The 20134-nt window shown below is 41.9% G+C and overlaps 1 protein-coding gene across 2 annotated transcripts in view; it reads left to right on the forward strand.

Moving 5' to 3' along the window:
* The window catches only part of vps41 (VPS41 subunit of HOPS complex), a 217226-nt gene that overhangs the window by 37476 nt on the left and 159616 nt on the right, over positions 1 to 20134 (forward strand). For both annotated transcript variants that reach the window (XM_059984628.1, XM_059984635.1), the window contains exons 3-4: positions 8887 to 8994; positions 14422 to 14499. In XM_059984628.1, coding sequence (XP_059840611.1) covers positions 8887 to 8994; positions 14422 to 14499 — 186 coding nt within the window. The remainder of the gene's footprint in view (positions 1 to 8886; positions 8995 to 14421; positions 14500 to 20134) is intronic.

Below are 20134 nucleotides of genomic sequence, written 5' to 3' on the forward strand. Positions count from 1 at the left end.
TGTCGTAATGCATTTGTTCATTTTCAATTGAAATTAAAGCACATGTTTTCTACATATCCCATGATATTTTATCTTCTCTTATGAGGTGTATTACCAAAACACTCCGTCCATCTGCTCCTGGTCCGGCCTCCCTGTCAAATTTCAGAACCCTTTGTGGCCTACAAGTCAAAAAGTTTGCCCACCCCTGCGCTAGATGATCTGAAGGCCCTGTTTCTGTTCTCTACTACTCTGTTCTCTATGACTTGCTCCCAGAACATCTCACATGTTCGCTCAGAAAATGCTGGAGGAGCCCAGCAGGTCAGGCAGCATCTTTAGGCCGGGGCCCTTCATCAGGACCCAAGTTCCTCCTACATTTGTGTGTGTTACTCTAGATTTACAGCATCTGCAGTATCTCTTATTACTCGTCTCCCCATCTCCTCTGCATCTCCCCAATGCCATGTGTTCATTCGTTTTATTCACAGACCCTTTTGCTGGCACCAATATTTACCATATTAACTCTGTTACATCATCAAAGAACTGTGGAAAATTTATCAAGCCTGATTTATCTTTGCTAAAACTTACACATGTATATATAGCTATGGTACCTAAGACTTTTGCACAGGACTGTATTTGTCAACGTGGAGTGGAGGGCGAGTTTGTCAATCTGGTGGACACAAAGGATGTTGGGAAAGGTGAGGGTGGAGTGCCGTGGGAGGGGATGTGGGACAGGTGGCAGAGAAGGTGTGGCAGGGGTGGGGGGTGGTGTGACTGCAGACACACCCAGCCCTGAGACACCAGGCAAGGTCATTTGATTCCAAACAATTGGTTTATTGATCATTACAGAATGTCTCTCTGGTGCTTCCCACTCCCTCCCCTTTTCCCAACCATGATTCCCCTCTCCCTGCCCCCTTCCCCCTCTCAGTCCACAGTAGAGACCCACATCAGAATCAGGTTTATCATCACTTACACTTATCATTTATCATCACTATATGTCATGAAATTTGTTTTTTTGTGGCAGCTGTACAGTGCAATACATGAAATTACCACTATACTGTGCAAATGTCTTGGGCACCCTCGCTATATACGTGCCTAAGACTTTTGCACAGTACTGTCTGTTAATTTGGTTTGATTGCATTAAGCTTCTGAAAGTGATTAGCTGTTTGATTCTCAAGGAACAGCTTGAGTAGGAAAACATCTTACCATCTGGATGGCAGGGTGGAGATTGGTCTCTACCAAAGGAGGTGTAAGGTGCTCCTTCCCTGTGCCAGCAAGGTCACCCTTGGGCAAGGTGTAGCAACCCCCCCTCTTCCCCCCCTCCCCCGCGCGTTCAGGGTCACATGAAGCCATGGGAGCAGGTGGTGGATGGTTGTATGACCAACTGGTACATATCAGAATCAGGTTCATTATCACCGGCATGTGATGTGAAATTTGTTAACTTAGCAGCAGCAGTTCAATGCAATACATAATCTAGCAGAGAGAGAAAAAATAATAATAAATAAAATAAAACATAATAAATAAATGAGTAAACCAATTATGTATATTGAATAGATTTTTTTTAATGTACAAAAATAGAAATATTGTATATTAAAAAAAGGTGAAGTAGTGTCTAAAGCTTCAATGTCCATTTAGGAATCCGATGGCAGAGAAGAAAATGCTGTTCCTGAATCGCTGAGTGTATGCCTTCAGGCTTCTGTACCTCCTCCCTGATGGTAACAGTGAGAAAAGGGCACATCCTGGGTGCTGGAGGTACTTAGTAATGGATGCTGCCTTTCTGAGACACTGCTCTCTAAAGATATCTTGGGTTCTTTGTAGGCTAGTACCCAAGGTGGAGCACACTAGATTTATAACTTTCTGCAGCTTCTGTGCAGTAGCCCCTCCATACCAGACGGTGATGCACCCTGTCAGAATGCTCTCCATGGTACAACTATAGAAGTTTTTGAGTGTATCTGTTGACATGCCAAATCTCTTCAAACTCCTAATGAAGTATAACTGCTGTCTTGCTTTCTTTATGACTACATCAATGTGTTGGGACCAGTTAGATCCTCAGAGATCTTGACTATCACAAGTCCTGGTTATGCAACCACTTGCACTAGTTAGACAATCTCTGAAGGGGATGGATAATGGCTGGGGTCACCCGTCTTGTAAAGACACGCCCAGAAGAGGCGATGGCAAATCACTTCTGTAGGAGAATTTGCCAAAGACCATGATTGCCCATGTCACATGATACAGCACATGACAAATGAATGATCTTGCCAGCAACAGTTGGGATAAGTGTGTAATTTTCCAGCAGGTGATCAATAGAGTATCACAACGCTGGGGCTACTTCTCTGTATTGATGGCGGATGAAAGGGGAGTGTGTACTATGGGAGGAACACATAAACAGATGCGGTTATGTTGAGCAGTGAAGAAGTTGGCCGATGCTGGAATGCAGGAAGATGTGGATTCATCTCATCTAGAAGTAAGAGAAAAAGTCATCATTGCATATAAAATGTTAAGAGGATTGGTTCGAATGGATAGCCAGCATCTTTTTCCCAGGGTGGAAATGGCTAAGACAAGAGGGCATAATTTTAAGGAGATTGGAGGAAAGTGTCGGGAGAAGTGAGAGGTCTTTTACTCAGACTGGAGGGTGCATGGAATGCCTTGCTAGGGGTGGTGGTAGAGGCAGATGCATTCGGGGCATTTAATAGGCTCCTAGATAGGCTCATGGATGATAGAAAAATGGGAGGGCTATGTGGGAAAAGCCAGAATAAGAAGAGAAATTACATTATTAATTAGGGAGCCGGAATTGTTTGGGACACGTACTGAGGAAAGGGAAGCTCGAACATCTTGCAGTGATGGAAGATAAAGCTGCAGTCAACAATGCATGACTTAATTGAATTACATCAAAAGTTCTGAAGAGTTTATTAGAACTTTTCAGATAATTGCTGATGGAATACCATGATCACCCACGTCATACGGCATGGCATTTGATGGTGATATGTGAGGGAAGGGCTAGATTGATCTTAGACTAGGTTAAGAAGTCAGCACAATGTTGTGGGCTGAAGAGTCTGTAATGTTAATTGGAGTGAAACTGATTTGTGATACAGAGGAATCTGGAAATCTGGTACTAACATGCACGGTCAGCAAGTAATTTGGAAAGCTAATGTATTTTTAGCCTTTAGTGCAAAAGAAAGAAAATTTAGATTTAGCGAATGCAGCCTGGTAACAGGCCCTTCGGTCCACAATGTTGTGCTGACTTTTTAACCTACTCAAAGCTTTCAATTTAACCCTTCCCTCCCATATCATCATGTGCCACTCAATTACACCCATGTGATCAATTAGCCTGCTAATCTACGCATCTTTGGAATGTGGAAGGAACCTGTAGCACCCAGAGACCCATAAAGCATAGGAGCAGAATTAGGCCATTCGGCTCATCGTCTATTCTCAATCCCATTCTCTTAATGCCCTTACTAATCAAAAACTTATCAACCTCTGCTTTAAATATTCATACAGACTTGGTCTCTACACATCTGTGAATTTCTGGCAATGAATTTCACAGCTTCGCCACTCTCTAGCTGAAAAAATTCCTTCTCATTTCTATTCTAAAGGGACATCCTTCTGTTTTTTCAGTTGTGCCCGCTGGTCCTGGAGTCCTCCACTATAGGAAACCTCCTCTCCACTTCCACTCTATCTAGGCCTTTCAACATATGATAGATTTCAATGAGATTCCCTCTTATTCTTCAAAACTCCAGTGAGTACAAACCCAGAGCCATCAAACACTACTCACACATTAACCCTTTCTTTCCCAGAATCATTCTTGTGAACCTCCTCTGGACCCTCCCCAATGCCACCACACCCTTTCTTAGATAAGGGGCTCAAAACTGCTCACAATGCTCCAAGTGCAGTCTGACCAATGCCTTGTAAAATCTCAACATTGCATCCTTGTTTTTATATTCTAGTCCTCTTGAAATGAAAGCTAACATCATATTTGCCTTCATCGCTACAGACACAACCTGCAAATTAACCTTTAGGGAATCCTGCACATGGACTCCCAAGACTCCCATTGCACCTCAGTGCTTTTGTATTTTTTTCTCTTTTGTTTTTGCACCAAAATGCATGAGCATACACTTCCCAACACTGTATTCTGTCATCATCTACCCTTTCTTTGCCCTTACTCCTAATTTGTCTAAGTCCTTCTGCAGACTCTCTCCTTTATCAAAACTACCCGCCCCTCCACCTATCCGTAAACCTGGGCACAAAGCCATCACATTTGGCATTGAAATCATTGACTAATAATGTGAAAAGAAACAGTTCCAATGCTGACCCTTGTGGAACATCACTGGCCACCAACCTCAAAAGCCTTCCCTTATTCCCAATCTTTCCTTTCTGCCAGTCAGCCAATATTCTACCCATGCTGGCGTATTTCCTGTAAAAAACAACTACAGGCTCTTATCTTGTTTAGTAGCTTCGTGTGGCACTTCATCAAAAGCCTTCTGAAAATCCAGAAATATAACATCTACAGACTCCTTTGTCTCTCCTGCCTGTACTTTCCTCAAAGAATTCCATCAGGTTTGTCAGGCAAGTTCTCCCATTAAGGAAACCATGTTGATTTTGTATTTATTGTATCATGTCCCTCAAGCACCCTGAATCTTTATCTTTACTAATGGACTCGAACACAAGGAACTCAAAGTCATTGGGAGAATGTGAATAGCGATGGGAATGGAGCCCAGGTTACTGGCACAGTAATAGTGCTATGCTAACCACTTTGCTACCATACCATCCTAAAGTTCTGACACAACGTTACAGGGCATGATTAAGCTAAACCAGCACTAAATAGTTTTGTCCCCATAATTTACGGAAGTTTGGGCTGGTATTGGACACAGTTTAGAGAAAGTTTGCAATATCTGTTTCTGTATTGAAAGAAATTATGAGAAGTTTATAACACTGTTCTTTGGAGTTTGGAAAAAAAGGGAGGCATTTCTATTGAAACCTACCAGATCAGAAGTGGGGTGTTGTGTGAGGTTGGATGCTGAGAACATGTCTTTCCTTGGAGTATTTAGAATTAAGGACATACATTCAGAATAAGGGATTGCTCAGTTTGGACAGAGGTAAGGAGAATTCTGTATCTGATAGCACTGTGGAAGTGCAATCACTGAATGTTAATAGACTTTTAAATATAAAGACCATAAAACATAGGAGCAGAATTGGGCCATTCAGCCGATTGAGTCTGCTCCACCATTTCATTATGCCTGATTTATTATCCCTTTTAACACTGTTTCTCTGCCTTCTCTCCATAACCTTTGATGTCCTGACTAATCAATGATCCCTATTGACATCAGTGCATCTGGGGTTGAGAGGGTGAACAGCTTTAAGTTCTTTGGCATAAGCATCACTGAGGACCTCACGTGGTCTGTACACACTAGCTGTGTGGTGAAAAAGGCACAACAGCACTTCTTTCACCTCAGACAGTTGAGGAAGTTGGGTATGGGCCCCCAAATCCCAAGAACTTTCTACAGGGACACAATTGAGAGCGTCCTGACTGGCTTCATCAATGTCTGGTATGGGAACTGTACCTCCCTCAATCGCAGGACTCTGCCAAGAGTGGTGCAGACAGCCCAGTGCATTTGTAATGTGAACTTTTCACTATTCAGAACATTTACAAAGACGGGTGTGTAAAAAGGCCCGAAGGATCATTGGGGACCCGAGTCACCCCAACCACAAGCTGTTCCAGCTGCTAGCATCCGGGAAACGGTACCGCAGCACAAAAGCCAGGAACAACAGGCTCCGGGACAGCTTCTTCCACCAGGCTGTCAGACTGCTTAATTCATGCTGACACAACTGTAATTCTATGTTATATTGACTGTCCTGTTGTACATAATATTTATTATAAATTGCACATTGCACATTTAGATGGAGACATAATGTAAAGATACCTCATGTGTGTGAAGAATGTAAGTAATAAAGTCAATTCAATTCAAAAACCTATCAAACTCAGTGTATCCACTGACTTGGCCTCCCTAGCTGTCTGTGGCAATTAATTCCACAGATTTACCACCCTTGGTCTTACAAGTGTTGGAGTCTGGATATGAGATCACCCATGTGACATAAAGGAAATGTGATCAGAGACCCAATGTCTGTTGGTGCAGCCCAGGGACCGGAGGTTAGAGGCCAGATATCTGAGAGTCTGGGGCCAATTTCTGGAAGCCGGGAGACTTTTCTAGGGATAGAGACCTGTGTGTGAGAGTGGGGGGGGGGGGGGGGGGAGGGAGAAGAGGAGCTTGTTTTGCCGTTATTGCTTGTGTTGTTCTGCTGAACGTGATGGGCATGCAATGTTGCCACTGGAAATTGTGATGACACTTGCAGTTTGCATCCTCAAATTGTGTTGGTTGTTAATGCTAGTGATGCACTGCACCGTGTGTTTCAATGTACCTGTGATAAATAAATCAGATTCTGAGGCACTCTGTACACATGATGGTTGTCCAGTTGCACACTGGAAGTTAACGTCCAGGCCTTTGTTGGCTCATTCAGTGAGGCATCTACTGAGGTTGGGGGGGGCGGGGGGGGGGGCATCTGCACACCAAACAGTCAGACAACAAAAATCCTCCACCTAACCTGATCCAGTGATTCAGCGGAGTTCCTGACAATGGCAGCCCACAGCAAGAGCCTGGAATTTGTGGATTACGTTCCATGTATGGGAGACACAACTTAGTGAAGGTGATGATGGCCTCCCATGCACCATTACAGCCTTTGGCCATCTGGGCTAGAATGGCAAAGTCGTGACTTCAAATGACTAGCGTTAATCGTCGCCCTCCTGTAAGGATTGGACCGTGTTTTTATTTATGTTCATTTTTATTGAGATACAGCGTGGAGCAGGCCTTCTCAGCGCCACCTAGCAACCCCCGACTTAATCCCAGCATAACCACGGGAGAATTTTCAATGATCAGTTAACCTACCAACAGCCACTTCTTTGGACTGTGGGAAGAAACCCATGCATTCCACAGGGAGGACATACAGGAACATAAGAGATATGTTGGAATTGAATTCCGATGCCCTGAGTTTTAATAGTGTCACTTTAACCTCTATGCTACTGTGTAGCTGAGTTAGTGCTTGTGGGTTCATGGTCCTTTCGGAAATCTGACAGCGCAGGGAAAGAAGCTGTTCTGGAATGGATGAGTGTGCGTCTTCAGTCTCCCGTACCACCTTCTCGACAGCAATAGTGAGAAGAGGACATATCCTGGGTGGTGGGGTCCTTAGTGATGGATGCTGAGTTTTTGAGGCATGGCCTTTGGAAGACATCCTCAGTGAGGAGGTTTATTCACATGATAGAGTTGGCGAAGTTTACAAACCTCTGCGGATCTTTCCGATCCTGTGTAGTGCGTATGTTTCTTGTGTTCTTGTGATGTAGCAAGTACAATTGGGAAATGTACTTCAGGCAAAGCTTGGACAAGCTGTGCTAGCATGAAATGTTTTAGACCAGAAAGGCATGAGACTATGGGGTGATGTGAAACGAGGACGATTTTCACTTCATTCTATAGACTCAGCCCTGATGAAGGGTCTTGGCCTGAAACACCATCCTGAAGAATTTCCCTTTAATTAATATTATAAATTGAATAATTATTGAATCTGCTCCACCACAATTTCAGGGTATGTATTGTGAATCGTAAGTTGTTGGGTCAAAACAAAATAAAGGTGGTCCTCACTGTTTCACTGGCTCTGCTGTCCGATAGTTTAAATCTCTGTTGACCAGTTATTGATTTGCCTTTTAAGTGGAAAATATTTTGCCATCTTAAATTCAAAACTTGATAATCCTGAGCAATTAGCAATAAGACAATTCAGAACTGTTTTGCTCACTGTGGTTTCAAGCGTTTGGGCTGTAGCTGCAGAAACGGCCGTTAGACATTTCAGAGAGAACCGTTTTTAAATAGCGCCGTTTACGTGCTTGTGTTGTGTCATCCATTTAGGCGTACTGATGCTGATTATTTCAACTTCATGCAGGAAGGCAAAGAAGGCAGCCCATTATCTGCACTAGGTGGCTGTGCACACAGTCCATCAAAAGTACATGGCAGCCATGAATTCTTCCATCTGTAACTATTAGGAACTAATACACTGTTTTATAATGCTGCAGTAGCATTGTAGTGTTTTAACTTGTTCTGTATTTCATTTAAGTATGTAATTTGTTAGTCAATTAAACAGTAGTTTGTCTTTATTATGCCTTTTAACTATTTCCATGAAACTTTAGTTAACTGGGGGGGTGGGGGGGGGGGGGTTGAAGATGCTTAATTAAGCCAAAATCTACTGGTCTGCATTAACCAGAATCTTCTGTATTTCCCCTTCGGCATAGTTTTGGCAATTGAATGCCTTAGAATAGTGTTCATTGGGGTAGTGATTCAGTCCCCAAGCCAACCCCATAGATGATGACCTGAGGGGGTGGTGGGAATAGACAGCTCCCCTGGCCTTTGTTGTTTCTAATCTTAGAGCTTGGCATTGTCACTTGTTTGAAAAATAGAATATTCTCCTCCCTAGCACACTCATCCATCACTCCGATCCAGAAAAATATTATACAAAGGAGAAATGTCACAATGTGATTAGTTGTTTTTGGTGAGTAATTTTTTTTTAGGTCTAGCTGATTTTCCTAAAACTATGCAAGTAGGATTAATCACTTTTTCTGGTCATGTGAATAAAATATCTCTGCATATACCCTAACAGGGTGCATAAGTTTATTTGGTGACTGAAGAAATTGGAAGTAGTTGGCCTGCCACTTTAATTTCCCGTAGGTAGAATCTTGACAGCCAATCAATAATTCATGGTTGTCCTGGGATAACAGGAGTTCTAAAGTAATTGTCTTTGAGGTTTTAATAGAGTAAACCCTGAGAAATTATCAGCTCATTTAGTTGTTGATTTTTAAATTTTTTTTTTATTTGAACACAGGAAGAAGAAAGTGAAGAAGAACCCAAGCTGAAGTATGAAAGATTGGGTAACGGAGTGACAGAAATTCTGCAGAAAGACGTAGCCAGTTGTATGATCGTTCACGATAAGGTAGTCTCTTTGTTTCACTTTTACACGAAAAATCCCTGATCTTGAAATAAAATATAATTTCTCTAACAAAGTCTTTGAGGTTCTGCTGATTACAGTGCTGTTACTGTGAATAATTTAAAATCAAACGGAGAGCTGCTCCATCCCATGAAGCTATGGTGATTATGCATTCATAATGCATCTGGGTTTTATTTTTTTTCAAATTCAGTGTTCGGTATCTTTTCAGATTTTACTCCCCTTTTTCAAGCGACCACTTTCTTTTCTAAAGCATTATATTTTCACAAGCATCAGTCTGTGCTTGATGACTAATCGTCATGGCACCTGGAGCAGTCAAGCGGGCTTCTGCGCTGGAATAGTCATACCTAGTTATGTCTGCACACCTGATGTTTTATTAACCAGTATTGATTTTCTTTACTCGGGGGACTTTCTCCTTCCTGAAAAAAAATAGCAACCTTGCAGGGGCGAAAGACATTGCTGGGCTGAATTTGCAATGCCCCTCGTCCTCCTTCCTTCCTCTTTAATGCAGGTCCATGTTATAAGTGCCTGAATTTAATTTTCAGTTTAGCAATTCCATCTTGATAAATCCTTTTTAAACCTCAAGTTAATGGAAGGTTATTTTTCTGATGGTGCTGGTTGACTGACATGCTTGGTAGTGCCTGTAAATATGAGCATTTCATTAGATCCTCCAATCAAGCATGCTCGAATGCTTGGAATGACTTGCCCCAGAATTTGGTTAATGCATTGAGCTCTTATTTATTGATTTCCTGTTTACTCCTCCATTTTTTAAACTCAATGTTTAAAATTTTATTTATATGCTTGTTAAAATCCTGGATGTATTATGTATTTTTTTTCTGTCTCTCTTTCTCTTCTTAACGCATTGCCTGAACTGGACATTTTCAGCCATTTCAGGCCATTATATTTCACACAGCTGTAACTCTGCTAAATAAAGCTTCAAACATTCTCTCATCCTCGCTGTGCATCTGTAGCTTCCTCCTGTTTTTAATGCTACACTTTTAATTTGCTGCCACAGTTCATCAGTGAGTGTGCACAAGCTGCAAAGAAACAATTTGTTGTCAGCAGATGAGGCTTCCCTGTGACTCATTCTGACAGGTAGCCAATGCGTGCACCATCACGCTGGCTCAGCACCATTGACACTGAATCCTGGAGAAATTATTCCCCTTTCTTATGAGAAAAGTCGAGATGACTGGAAATTAGGAAACAAACTGCTAATTATGATAAAGCAAAACACACGTAGATAAACAGAGTTTACGTGCTGGGGAGGGGCAAGGCTGCTAAAATGGGAGCAACACAGACAAAATGCTGGAGGAACTCAGTGGGTCAGGCAGCGTCTATGGAAATGAAGAGACAGTCGACGTTTTGGGCTGAGACCCTTCTTCACAACTGGAGGACTGGTTTTATTCATTTCCATAGACGTTGCCGGACTTGCTGAGCTCCTCCAGCATTTTGACTATGTTACTTTTGGATTTCCAGCATCTGCAGAATCTCTTGCGTTTATAATATGGGAGGAGTATGAGATTTAAAAAATTGCAGTTAAATTTATTGCTATTGAGGTATTCCTTTAGTTCTGAAGGGTTGTAAAATGATATGATTTAAAGACATTAAAAATTTGCAATTATTTTAGAATATAGTTTTCTGTGAAATTATATTATTGTATTACAAGAGTCAGAGAAAAGTACAGCACTGAAACAGGCCATTCGGCCCATCTCGTCCATTCTGAAACAATTTAAACTGCCAACTCCCATCAACCTTCACAGGAACCATAGCCCTCCATACCCCTACCATCCAGGTACCTAAACAAGCTTAGCTTAAAAGTTGAGCTTGCATCCAGCACTTGCTCTGGCAGCTCAGTCTACTCTCTCACAACCCTCTGAGTGAAGAAGTTTCTTCTGATGTTCCCCTTGTGCTTTTCACCTTTCATCCTCTAGGTGTAGACCAAACAGATACATTCTGTGAAATTAGATAAGTAATGTTCTTCCTGTTCATGCCCTCATAATTTTGTATACCTCTATCAAACCTTTTAGTATAAAGAATTCTACAGAATGAAGTCCTAACCTATTCAACCTTTCAGTATAACTCAGGTCTTTAGTCCTGGCAACATCCTTGTGAATTTTCTCGACAATCCTTCAATCTGATATCTTTTCTGTAGGTAGGTGACCAAACCTGCATGCAATATTCTAAATTAGACCTCACCAATGTCTTATATAACTGCAGCATAACATCCCAGCCCCTGTGTCAGTACTCTGATCTATGAAGACAAATGTGCCAAAAGCTCTCTTTTCAGTCCTCCCCCTTCATTTTGTCCCAAGGAAGGGTCTCAGCCCGAAATGCTGACTGTTTACTCTTTCATTGTGCATTTTGTGACGTGGCTTTACAACTCTTATTTTTGTGTGGTGCCCAACCTCCATGAAATGAAAGGCTAATATCGAGGTATTTCATCACCAGCTCTCTATTTCTGCTGATGAAGTTCAGAAGAGATACAGCTAGAAAAACAAATTAACTTAATCTAAACAAAGGCAGTATTTGAATTTAAATTGTAATGAGTATTATATGTCTCACACAGTGGCTTTTTCCACTGAGGTTGGGTGAGTCTAGAGTTAGAGGTTATAGGTTAAAGGTGAAAGGCAAATTGTTTAAGGGGAACCTATTCACTCAGAGGGTGATGAGAGTGAGGAACATGATGCAGAAGTGGTGGATGTGGGTTCGATTTCAATGTACAATCCATGTGTATACAGTGGTATGCAAAAGTTTGGGCACCCCTGGACAATATTTCTGTTACTGTGAATAGTTAAGTGAGTAGAAGATGAACTGATCTCCAGAAGTCATAAAGTTAAAGATGAAACATTCTTTTCAACATTTTAAGCAAGATTAGTGTATTATTTTTGTTTTGTACAATTTTAGAGTGGGGGGGGAGAAAGGAAAGGAGCACCATGCAAAAGTTTGGACACCCCAAGAGATTTGAGCTCTCAGATAACTTTTACCAAGGTCTCAGACCTTAATTAGCCTGTTAGGGCTATGGCTTGTTCACAGTCATCGTTAGGCCAGGCCAGGTGATGCAAATTTCAAAGCTTTATAAATACCCTGACTCCTCAAACCTTGTCCCAACAATCAGCAGCCATAGGCTCCTCTAAGCAGCTGCCTAGCACTCTGAAAATTAAAATAAATGATGCCCACAAAGCAGGAGAAGGTTATAAGAAGATAGCGAAGCGTTTTCAGGTAGCTGTTTCCTCAATTCGTAATGTAATTAAGAAACGGCCATGAACAGGAGGTCAAGTTGAGGTCTGGAAGACCGAGAAAAGTTTCCAAGAGAACTGCTTATAGGTTTGCTAGAAAGGCAAATCAAAACCCCCGTTTGACCGCAAAAGACCTTCAGGAAGATTTAGCAGACTCTGGAGTGGTGGTGCACTGTTCTACTGTGCAGCGACACCTGCACAAATATGACCTTCATGGAAGAGTCATCAGAAGAAAACCTTTCCTGCATCCTCACCACAAAATTCAGCGTCAGAAGTTTGCAAAGGAACATCTAAACAAGCCTGATGCATTTTGGAAACAAGTCCTGTGGACTGATGAAGTTAAAATAGAACTTTTTGGCCGTAATGAGCAAAGGTATGTTTGGAGAAAAAAGGGTGTAGAATTTCATGAAAAGAACACCTCTCCAACTGTTAAGCACGGGGGTGGATCGATTACGCTTTGGGCTTGTGTTGCAACCAGTGGCACGGAGAACATTTCACTGGTAGAGGGAAGAATGAATTCAATTAAATACCAGCAAATTCTGGAAGCAAACAGCACACTGTCTGTAAAAAAAAAAAGCTGAAGATGAAGAGACATTGGCTTCTACAACAGGATAATGATCCTAAACACACCTCAAAATCCACAATGGACTACCCCAAGAGGTGCAAGCTGAAGGTTTTGCCATGGCCCTCACAGTCCCCCGACCTAAACATCATCGAAAATCTGTGAATAGACCTCAAAGAGCAGTGCATGCAAGACTGCCCAAGAATCTCGCAGAACTAGAAGCCTTTTGCAGGGAATAATGGGCAAAAATCCCCCAAACAAGAATTGAAAGACTCTTAGCTGGCTACAGAGAGCGTTTACAAGCTGTGATACTTGCCAAAGGAGGTTTTTACTGACCATGGTACTGACCATGCAGGGTGCCCAAACTTTTGCTTCGGGCCCTTTTCCTTTTTTGTTATTTTGAAACTGTAAAAGATGAAACTAAAAAAAATCTTGCTTAAAATATTAAAGAAATGTGTCATCTTTAACTTACTGCCTTTTGGAAATCAGGTTATCTGTTACTCGCTTAACTATTCACAGTAACAGAAATTTTGACCAGGGTGCCCAAACTTCTGCATGCCACTGTAAGTTATCTTATGTATTTATGCTTATTATGGTTTTTCTACTGCTTCGGATCCAGAGTAATGACTATTTTTTCTCCTTTACATTTAAGACCATAAGATATAGAAACAGAGTCAGGCCATTTGGCCCATCAAGTCTGCTCCGCCATTCCATCATAGCTGATCCATTTCCCTTTCAGCCCCAGTCTCCTGCCTTTTCCCATATCCCTTCGTGCCCTGCCTAATCAACAATCTATCAACCTCCACTTTAAATATCCATGAAGACTCGGCCTCCACAGCTGGCTATAACAATGAATTCCACAGATTCACCACTCTCTCACTAAAGAAATTCCTCATCTCCGTTCTAAAAGGACACCCCCCTCTATTCTAAGGCCATGTCCTTTGGTCTTAGGCTCTTTCCAACCATAGGAAACATCCTCTCCACATCCACTGTATCAAGGCATTTCACCATTTGATGGCTTTCAATGAAATCTCACCTCAGAATCATTTTTGTGAGCCTTCTTTGAACCCTCTCCAATGTCAGCATATCCTTTATTAGATACAGGGCCCAGAGCTGCTCACAATACTCCTCGCCAGTGCCTTACAAAGCCTCGTGTATTGGAAATGATATTAAACAACCTTAAATCTTGAACTTAAGATAAATTTGGATAAGTGCATGGATGGGTGGGGTATGGAGGGCAATATCCTGGGTCCAGGTTGATGCGACTGGACAAAATAATAGTTAGGCGTGGACTAGGAGGGCGGACAGGCCTGTTTCTGTGCTCTGACGAGCTCAGAGACATTTGTGGTGTCTGTTTTTTCCAAAGGTATTAGTTTTTTCCGTAGCTGACAGGAGCCGTCCTCTGGCACCTGCACTTTTCCCTTGGTAAATATTGAGCATGATTTACACATCATTCCACAAGTATAACGCGATGGGTGTAAATGTTTCATTTCCATAGGAATTGTTTTGAAACAGCAATAGTTGCTGTAAGCTTTTTCAATGAAATAAACGAAGTTAATCAAGGTGGACGACAGATGCCTCTATCTTAAATTTCACTGTGCTGCTTTCCTTTTGCAGTTTTTGGCTCTGGGGACACATCACGGCAAAGTCTATTTACTGGACGTCCAGGGGAATGTGACGCAGTACTTCGACATTGTAAGTCTGATGTGGTAATATTACAAACCCTGTAAGAGTGTCAGCTTTCTAAATTTATCCACTCTATCTGAATAGTTTTCTACTGCAGGCTCCAGAAGCACTTGTGGGCTGTCCCCAGCTCACCCTCGGACTGTGTTGGTCCGTGACTCAAACAATGCATCTCACTGTATGTTTTGATGTACATGTGACAAATAAATACCATTCCAAATCATCTCTTCATTTTCTCCTTGTCCAAAGCAATTGAAGATTAAATTATTGATATCAGAATCAGGTTTAATATCACCAGCATACGTCGTGAAATTTGTTCACTTCGCAGCAGTGGTGCAACACAATACATGATAAATGTAGAAAAAAAACTAAAAAATGAGTTCCAGCAAGTATCTATGTATATTATAGGGTTAAATAAAAATGGTGCAAAAACAGAAGTAATAAAAAAGTGAGGTAGAGTTCATGGGTTCATTGTCCATTTAGAAACCAGATGGCAGAGGGGAAGAAGCTGTTCCTGAATCACTGAGTGTGTGCCTTCAGGCTTCTGTACCTCCTCCTTGATATTACCAGTGAGAAAAGGGCATGTTCTGGATGATGGGTTGTCCTTAATAATAGACACTACCTTTCTAAGGCACCGCTCCTTGAAGATGCCTTGGATACTGCCCCAGCATACAGTACTGTACAGAAGTGTTAAGCATGCTAGGTTTTATATATGGTTTCAGATGGTATGGCCTGCACAGAGCCCTGATCTCAACATCATCAATGTGATTACCTGGAGAGACAGAAGCAAGCGAGGCAGCCAGAGTTTTATAAAACTGCCTGGCAGTGTACCTAAGAGAATTGATGCAGTTTTAACGGCAAAGGGTGGGCGCGGCAAATTTTGATTTTTTTTTTACTGCCTACTGCTCTTGTAGTAATTCTTTTGAAATTTAGAAACTCTTCATTATTTTTGAAATCATTTAATTTTTTAGCGTGCTTAAGACTTTTGCATAGTACTATACAATCAGACCTGGGTATTTGATGTTTCAGTAGTATTTGAGCAATCTTGTGTATTAAGCATTCTTCATTTAAATAATTAATTACAGTTTATAGACAATAGGTGCAGAAGTAGACCATTCGGCCCCTCGAGTCTGCACCACCATTCTGAGATCATGGCTGATCATTCACTATCAATACCCAGTCCCTGCCTTGTCTCCATATCCCTTGATTCCCTTATCCATCAGATATCTATCTAGCTCCTTCTTGAAAGCATCCAGAGAATTGGCCTCCACCGTCTTCCGAGGCAGTGCATTCCACACGTCCACAACTCTCTGGGAGAAGAAGTTCTTCCTCAACTCTGTTTTAAATAACTGACCTCTTATTCTCAATCCATGCCTTCTGGTACTGGACTCTTCCAACATCTGGAATATATTTCCTGCCTCAATCCTATCAAATCCTTTAATTATCTTAAATGTTTCAATCAGATCCCCTCTCAATCTCCTCAATTCCAGCGTGTACAAGCCCAATCTCTCCAATCTCTCTGCGTAAGACAGCCCTGCCATCCCAGGAATCAACCTAGTGAATCTATGCTGCACTTCCTCAATTGCCAGAATGTCCTTCCTTAAACCTGGAGACCAAAACTGTACACAATATTCCAGGTGTGGTCTCACCAGGGCCCTGTACAAATGCAAAAGAACATCCTTGCTCTTGTATTCAATTCCCCTTGTAACAAAGGCCAACATTCCATTTGCCCTCTTCACTGCCTGTTGCACTTGCTCATTCACCTTCATTGACTGATGAACTAGGACTCCTAGGTCTCTTTGCATTTCTCCCTTACCTAACTCTACACCGTTCAGACAATACTCTGCCCTCTTGTTCCTGCTTCCAAAGTGGATAACTTCACATTTATTCACATTGAATGACATCTGCCAAGTATCTGCCCACTCACTCAGCCTATCCAAGTCTCCCTGTATTCTCCTAACGTCCTCTTCGCATGTCACACTGCCACCCAGTTTAGTATCATCAGCAAACTTGCTGACATAGTTTTCAATGCCCTCATCTAAATCGTTGACATAAATCGTAAAGAGCTGTGGTCCCAATACAGAGCCCTGTGGTACCCCACTAGTCACCTCCAGCCAGTCCGAGAAACACCCATTCACTGCTACCCTTTGCTTTCTATCTGCCAACCAGTTTTCTATCCATGTTGAAACCCTGCCCCCAATGCCATGAGCTCTGATTTTACTCACCAATCTCCTATGTGGCACCTTATCTGAAAATCTAGGTACACAACATCCACTGGCTTACCCTCGTCTAACATCCCTGTTACACCCTCAAAAAACTCCAACAGATTAGTCAAGCATGATTTGCCCTTGGTAAATCCATGCTGGCTCGGCCTAATTCTATTACTGCCATCAAGATGTGCCATTATTTCATCCTTAATAATGGACTCAAGCATCTTCCCCACGACTGACGTTAGGCTCAGAGACTGAGATAGTTCTCTGTTTTCTCCTTCCCTCCCTTCTTGAAAAGTGGGATAACATCAGCCACTCTCCAATCCTCAGGAACTGATCCTGAATCTAAGGAACATTGGAAAATGATTACCAATGCATCCGCAATTTCCTGAGCCACCTCTTTTAGAACCCTCGGATGCAGACCATCTGGACCCGGGGATTTATTAGCCTTCAGTCCTACCAGTCTACTCATCACAGTTTCTTTCCTAATGTCAATCTGTCTCAATTCCTCTGATATCTTATGACCCTGGCCCATCCATACATCTGGGAGATTTCTTGTGAATATGGTAGTTGCTTATGTCATCACGCTACCACGTGATGAGTTCGCGCTTCGCTTTAAGTAAACCCATAGTTAGACTCACGTTTTGGACTCCCATGTCTTCCTTTGTGTAAGTTTAATGCTTCGAAGTTACGAAACAAGACTGTGACACAAGTAACACATTTCCCTGTGCAAGTGACAGAGAAAGTTAATCTTTAATATTTTTTTAATAACTGCGTAGTTGCTGCAGTACCAATATTTTTTACAATAATAAATGCTGTGAAAAAGTTCTAATGAATTAATGGCAATGTTTTAAGTTATTTATGCCCTTGGTATTTAGCTGTTATACTTCTGTTCTCTATTGGTTTCTGTATCTTTTAACCAGTGCACTAACCCTCACCCTTACTTCCCGTATTCTGCATTTCTACGTCATAAATTCACATCAATCTCTAGTCCCTTTTTGGAAAGATGTGCAAGCAAATTACTCAGAGGTCTTCTCCCATACTGCTCCAGATCTGGCCATACAAAGTTTCTTGAGAAAGTATCAAATTGACTGTTGCTTTCTCTTCTCCTTTGCCTGCCCTTATGATATCTCAGCTAAGATTTGGAATGGGGAAAATGAAGTCTTGAATCAGTGCCTCATTCCACCAAGACTGTAACCATGCTTTGTCCAGGACAGAGAAGCAGGCAGGAAAGTCATAGCAGACACTGCTCACCCTGTAAATCAAAAACAGGAGATTCTGCAGATGCTGGAAATCCAGAGTAACACATACAAAATGCTGGAAGAACACAGCAGGACCGGCAGCATCTATGGAGGAGAATAAACAGTTGTCATTTTGGGCCTGATGAAGGGTCTTGGCCTGAAACATTAACTGTTTCTTCCCCTCCATAGATGCTACCTGACCAGCTGAGATTCTTCAGCACTTTATGTGCGTTACCCATCCTGCAAACAGCTTTTTTCACAAATACGAGTGTGTGTGTTGCGTTTTTCACAAGGTCCCTTCCCACTCTCCTGCCCCCTGTCACTGAACTGTATTTACAGCTTCATTTTATAGTGCTTTACTTTGTAAATACATGCTGGTGTTTATGTGTTTGTGTACTTTATTCCATATCTGTACTTCAATCTCTAAATTATTTTTCTCATAATTCTTTATAATTGTTGAATGTTGTTTTTCGTTGCATGTCACGCCAGCACATCACAGCAAACTCCTGATACATGTAAATGTAGTGGTGACTAAAGGTGATCCTTGACCCCTATCAGTGAGCTATTAAAGTAGAGAAAGCACTGTCAGCACAAAGCAGTCGGTTCCGGTTAACTAGGCCATTGGTTGCGCAGGGCCGCCACTTATTTGGGGGTAATTCTTAAAGAGCAAAAACAAAAAATAACTGGGATTGTCCTTATTTACTTAGGACACTGTGCTACTTATTGGGGCGGGAGACTGGTGCTGAACAGGTTTTAACTAGCATCAGTCACGGACACTTGTGTGGCTGTTAGACACTACACCGTACTTAGAGTCAGCAGTTTGTAAATGGCTTCAGTTACGTGTGTTTGTGTTCAAAAAAACTGATTTTTGTCACTGATTGTTGGCGAGAAATAGCTAGTAAGGCAATTCAGAACTGTTTTGCTCACTGTAATTTCAAGCATTCATGCTGTGAGATGCCAGAAATGGCCGGGAATGAAAATTAAACAATTTCACTACTTCAAGTTAAGAGCTACGAAGAACTTAACAGCATCAACAGTCAACTTGAATGTTGCAGTGAAAATGAAGATTTGGAGAATGTGATACTTGAACGGATTGTATGAACGCAGTCCATTTATCTGTTCTAGATGCCTGTGTTAATTTTAATCATTTACAGTCCATCAAAAGGACACAGCAGCATACACAATGAAATTTTCTGTCGATAACTATTCAGAACAATACACAGTTTTATAGTACAGCAGTAGTATTGGTAGTGTGCTAATTTATTCTTTATTTCATTTAAACACATAATTTGTTAAATGGCAGTTTGTCTTTTTTATAACTATTTCCATGAAACTTTGACTAACTGGAGCAGCTGCTTAATTGGGCCAAAATGTACCAGTGCCAATGTGTCCCAATTAACCAGGATCCACTGTATTATGAATCCAGTCCACCAGTGCCTTCTCCTCCATTGTACTCTTTTTAACCTGCTTCCTTGGCCAAATGTTAGATCACTGGTCATAATATCTAAACTTTTAGAACATAGAACAGAGAAAACCTATGGCACAATACTGGCCCTTCAGCCCACAATGCTGTGCCGAACATGTACGTACTTTAGAAATTACCTAGAGTTAACCATAGCCCTCTATTTTTCTAAGCTCCATCTATCTATCCAGAAATCTTAAAAGACCCTATCTGCCTCCACCACCGTTGCCTGCAGCCATTCCATGCACTCACCACTCTCTGCGTTTTTTAAAAAAAAGAGTACCCCCGGCACCTCCTCTGCACCTATTTCCAAGAACCCTAAAACTGTGCCCTCTCATGTTAGCCATTTCAGCCCCGGGAAAAAGCCTCTGACTATCCACACGATCAATGCCTCTCATCATCTTATACACCTCTATCAGATCACCTCTCATCCTCCGTCGCTCCAAGGAGTAAAGGCCAAGTTCACTCAACCTATTCTCATAAGGCATGCTCCCCAATCCAGGTAACATCCTTGTAAATCTCCTCTGCACCCGTTCTATGGTTTCCATGTCCTTCTTGTAGTGAGGCGACCAGAACTGAGCACAATACTCCAAATGCGGTCTAACCAGGACCCTATATAGCTGCAACATTACCTCTCGGCCCTTGAACGCAAGCCCACATTTGATAAAGGCCAATCTACACTGTATTCCTTCTTAACCACAGAGTCAACCTGCACAGCAGCTTTCATTGTCCTG

Source organism: Hypanus sabinus, chromosome 1, assembly GCF_030144855.1.
Source record: "Hypanus sabinus isolate sHypSab1 chromosome 1, sHypSab1.hap1, whole genome shotgun sequence".
NCBI lineage: Eukaryota > Metazoa > Chordata > Chondrichthyes > Myliobatiformes > Dasyatidae > Hypanus > Hypanus sabinus.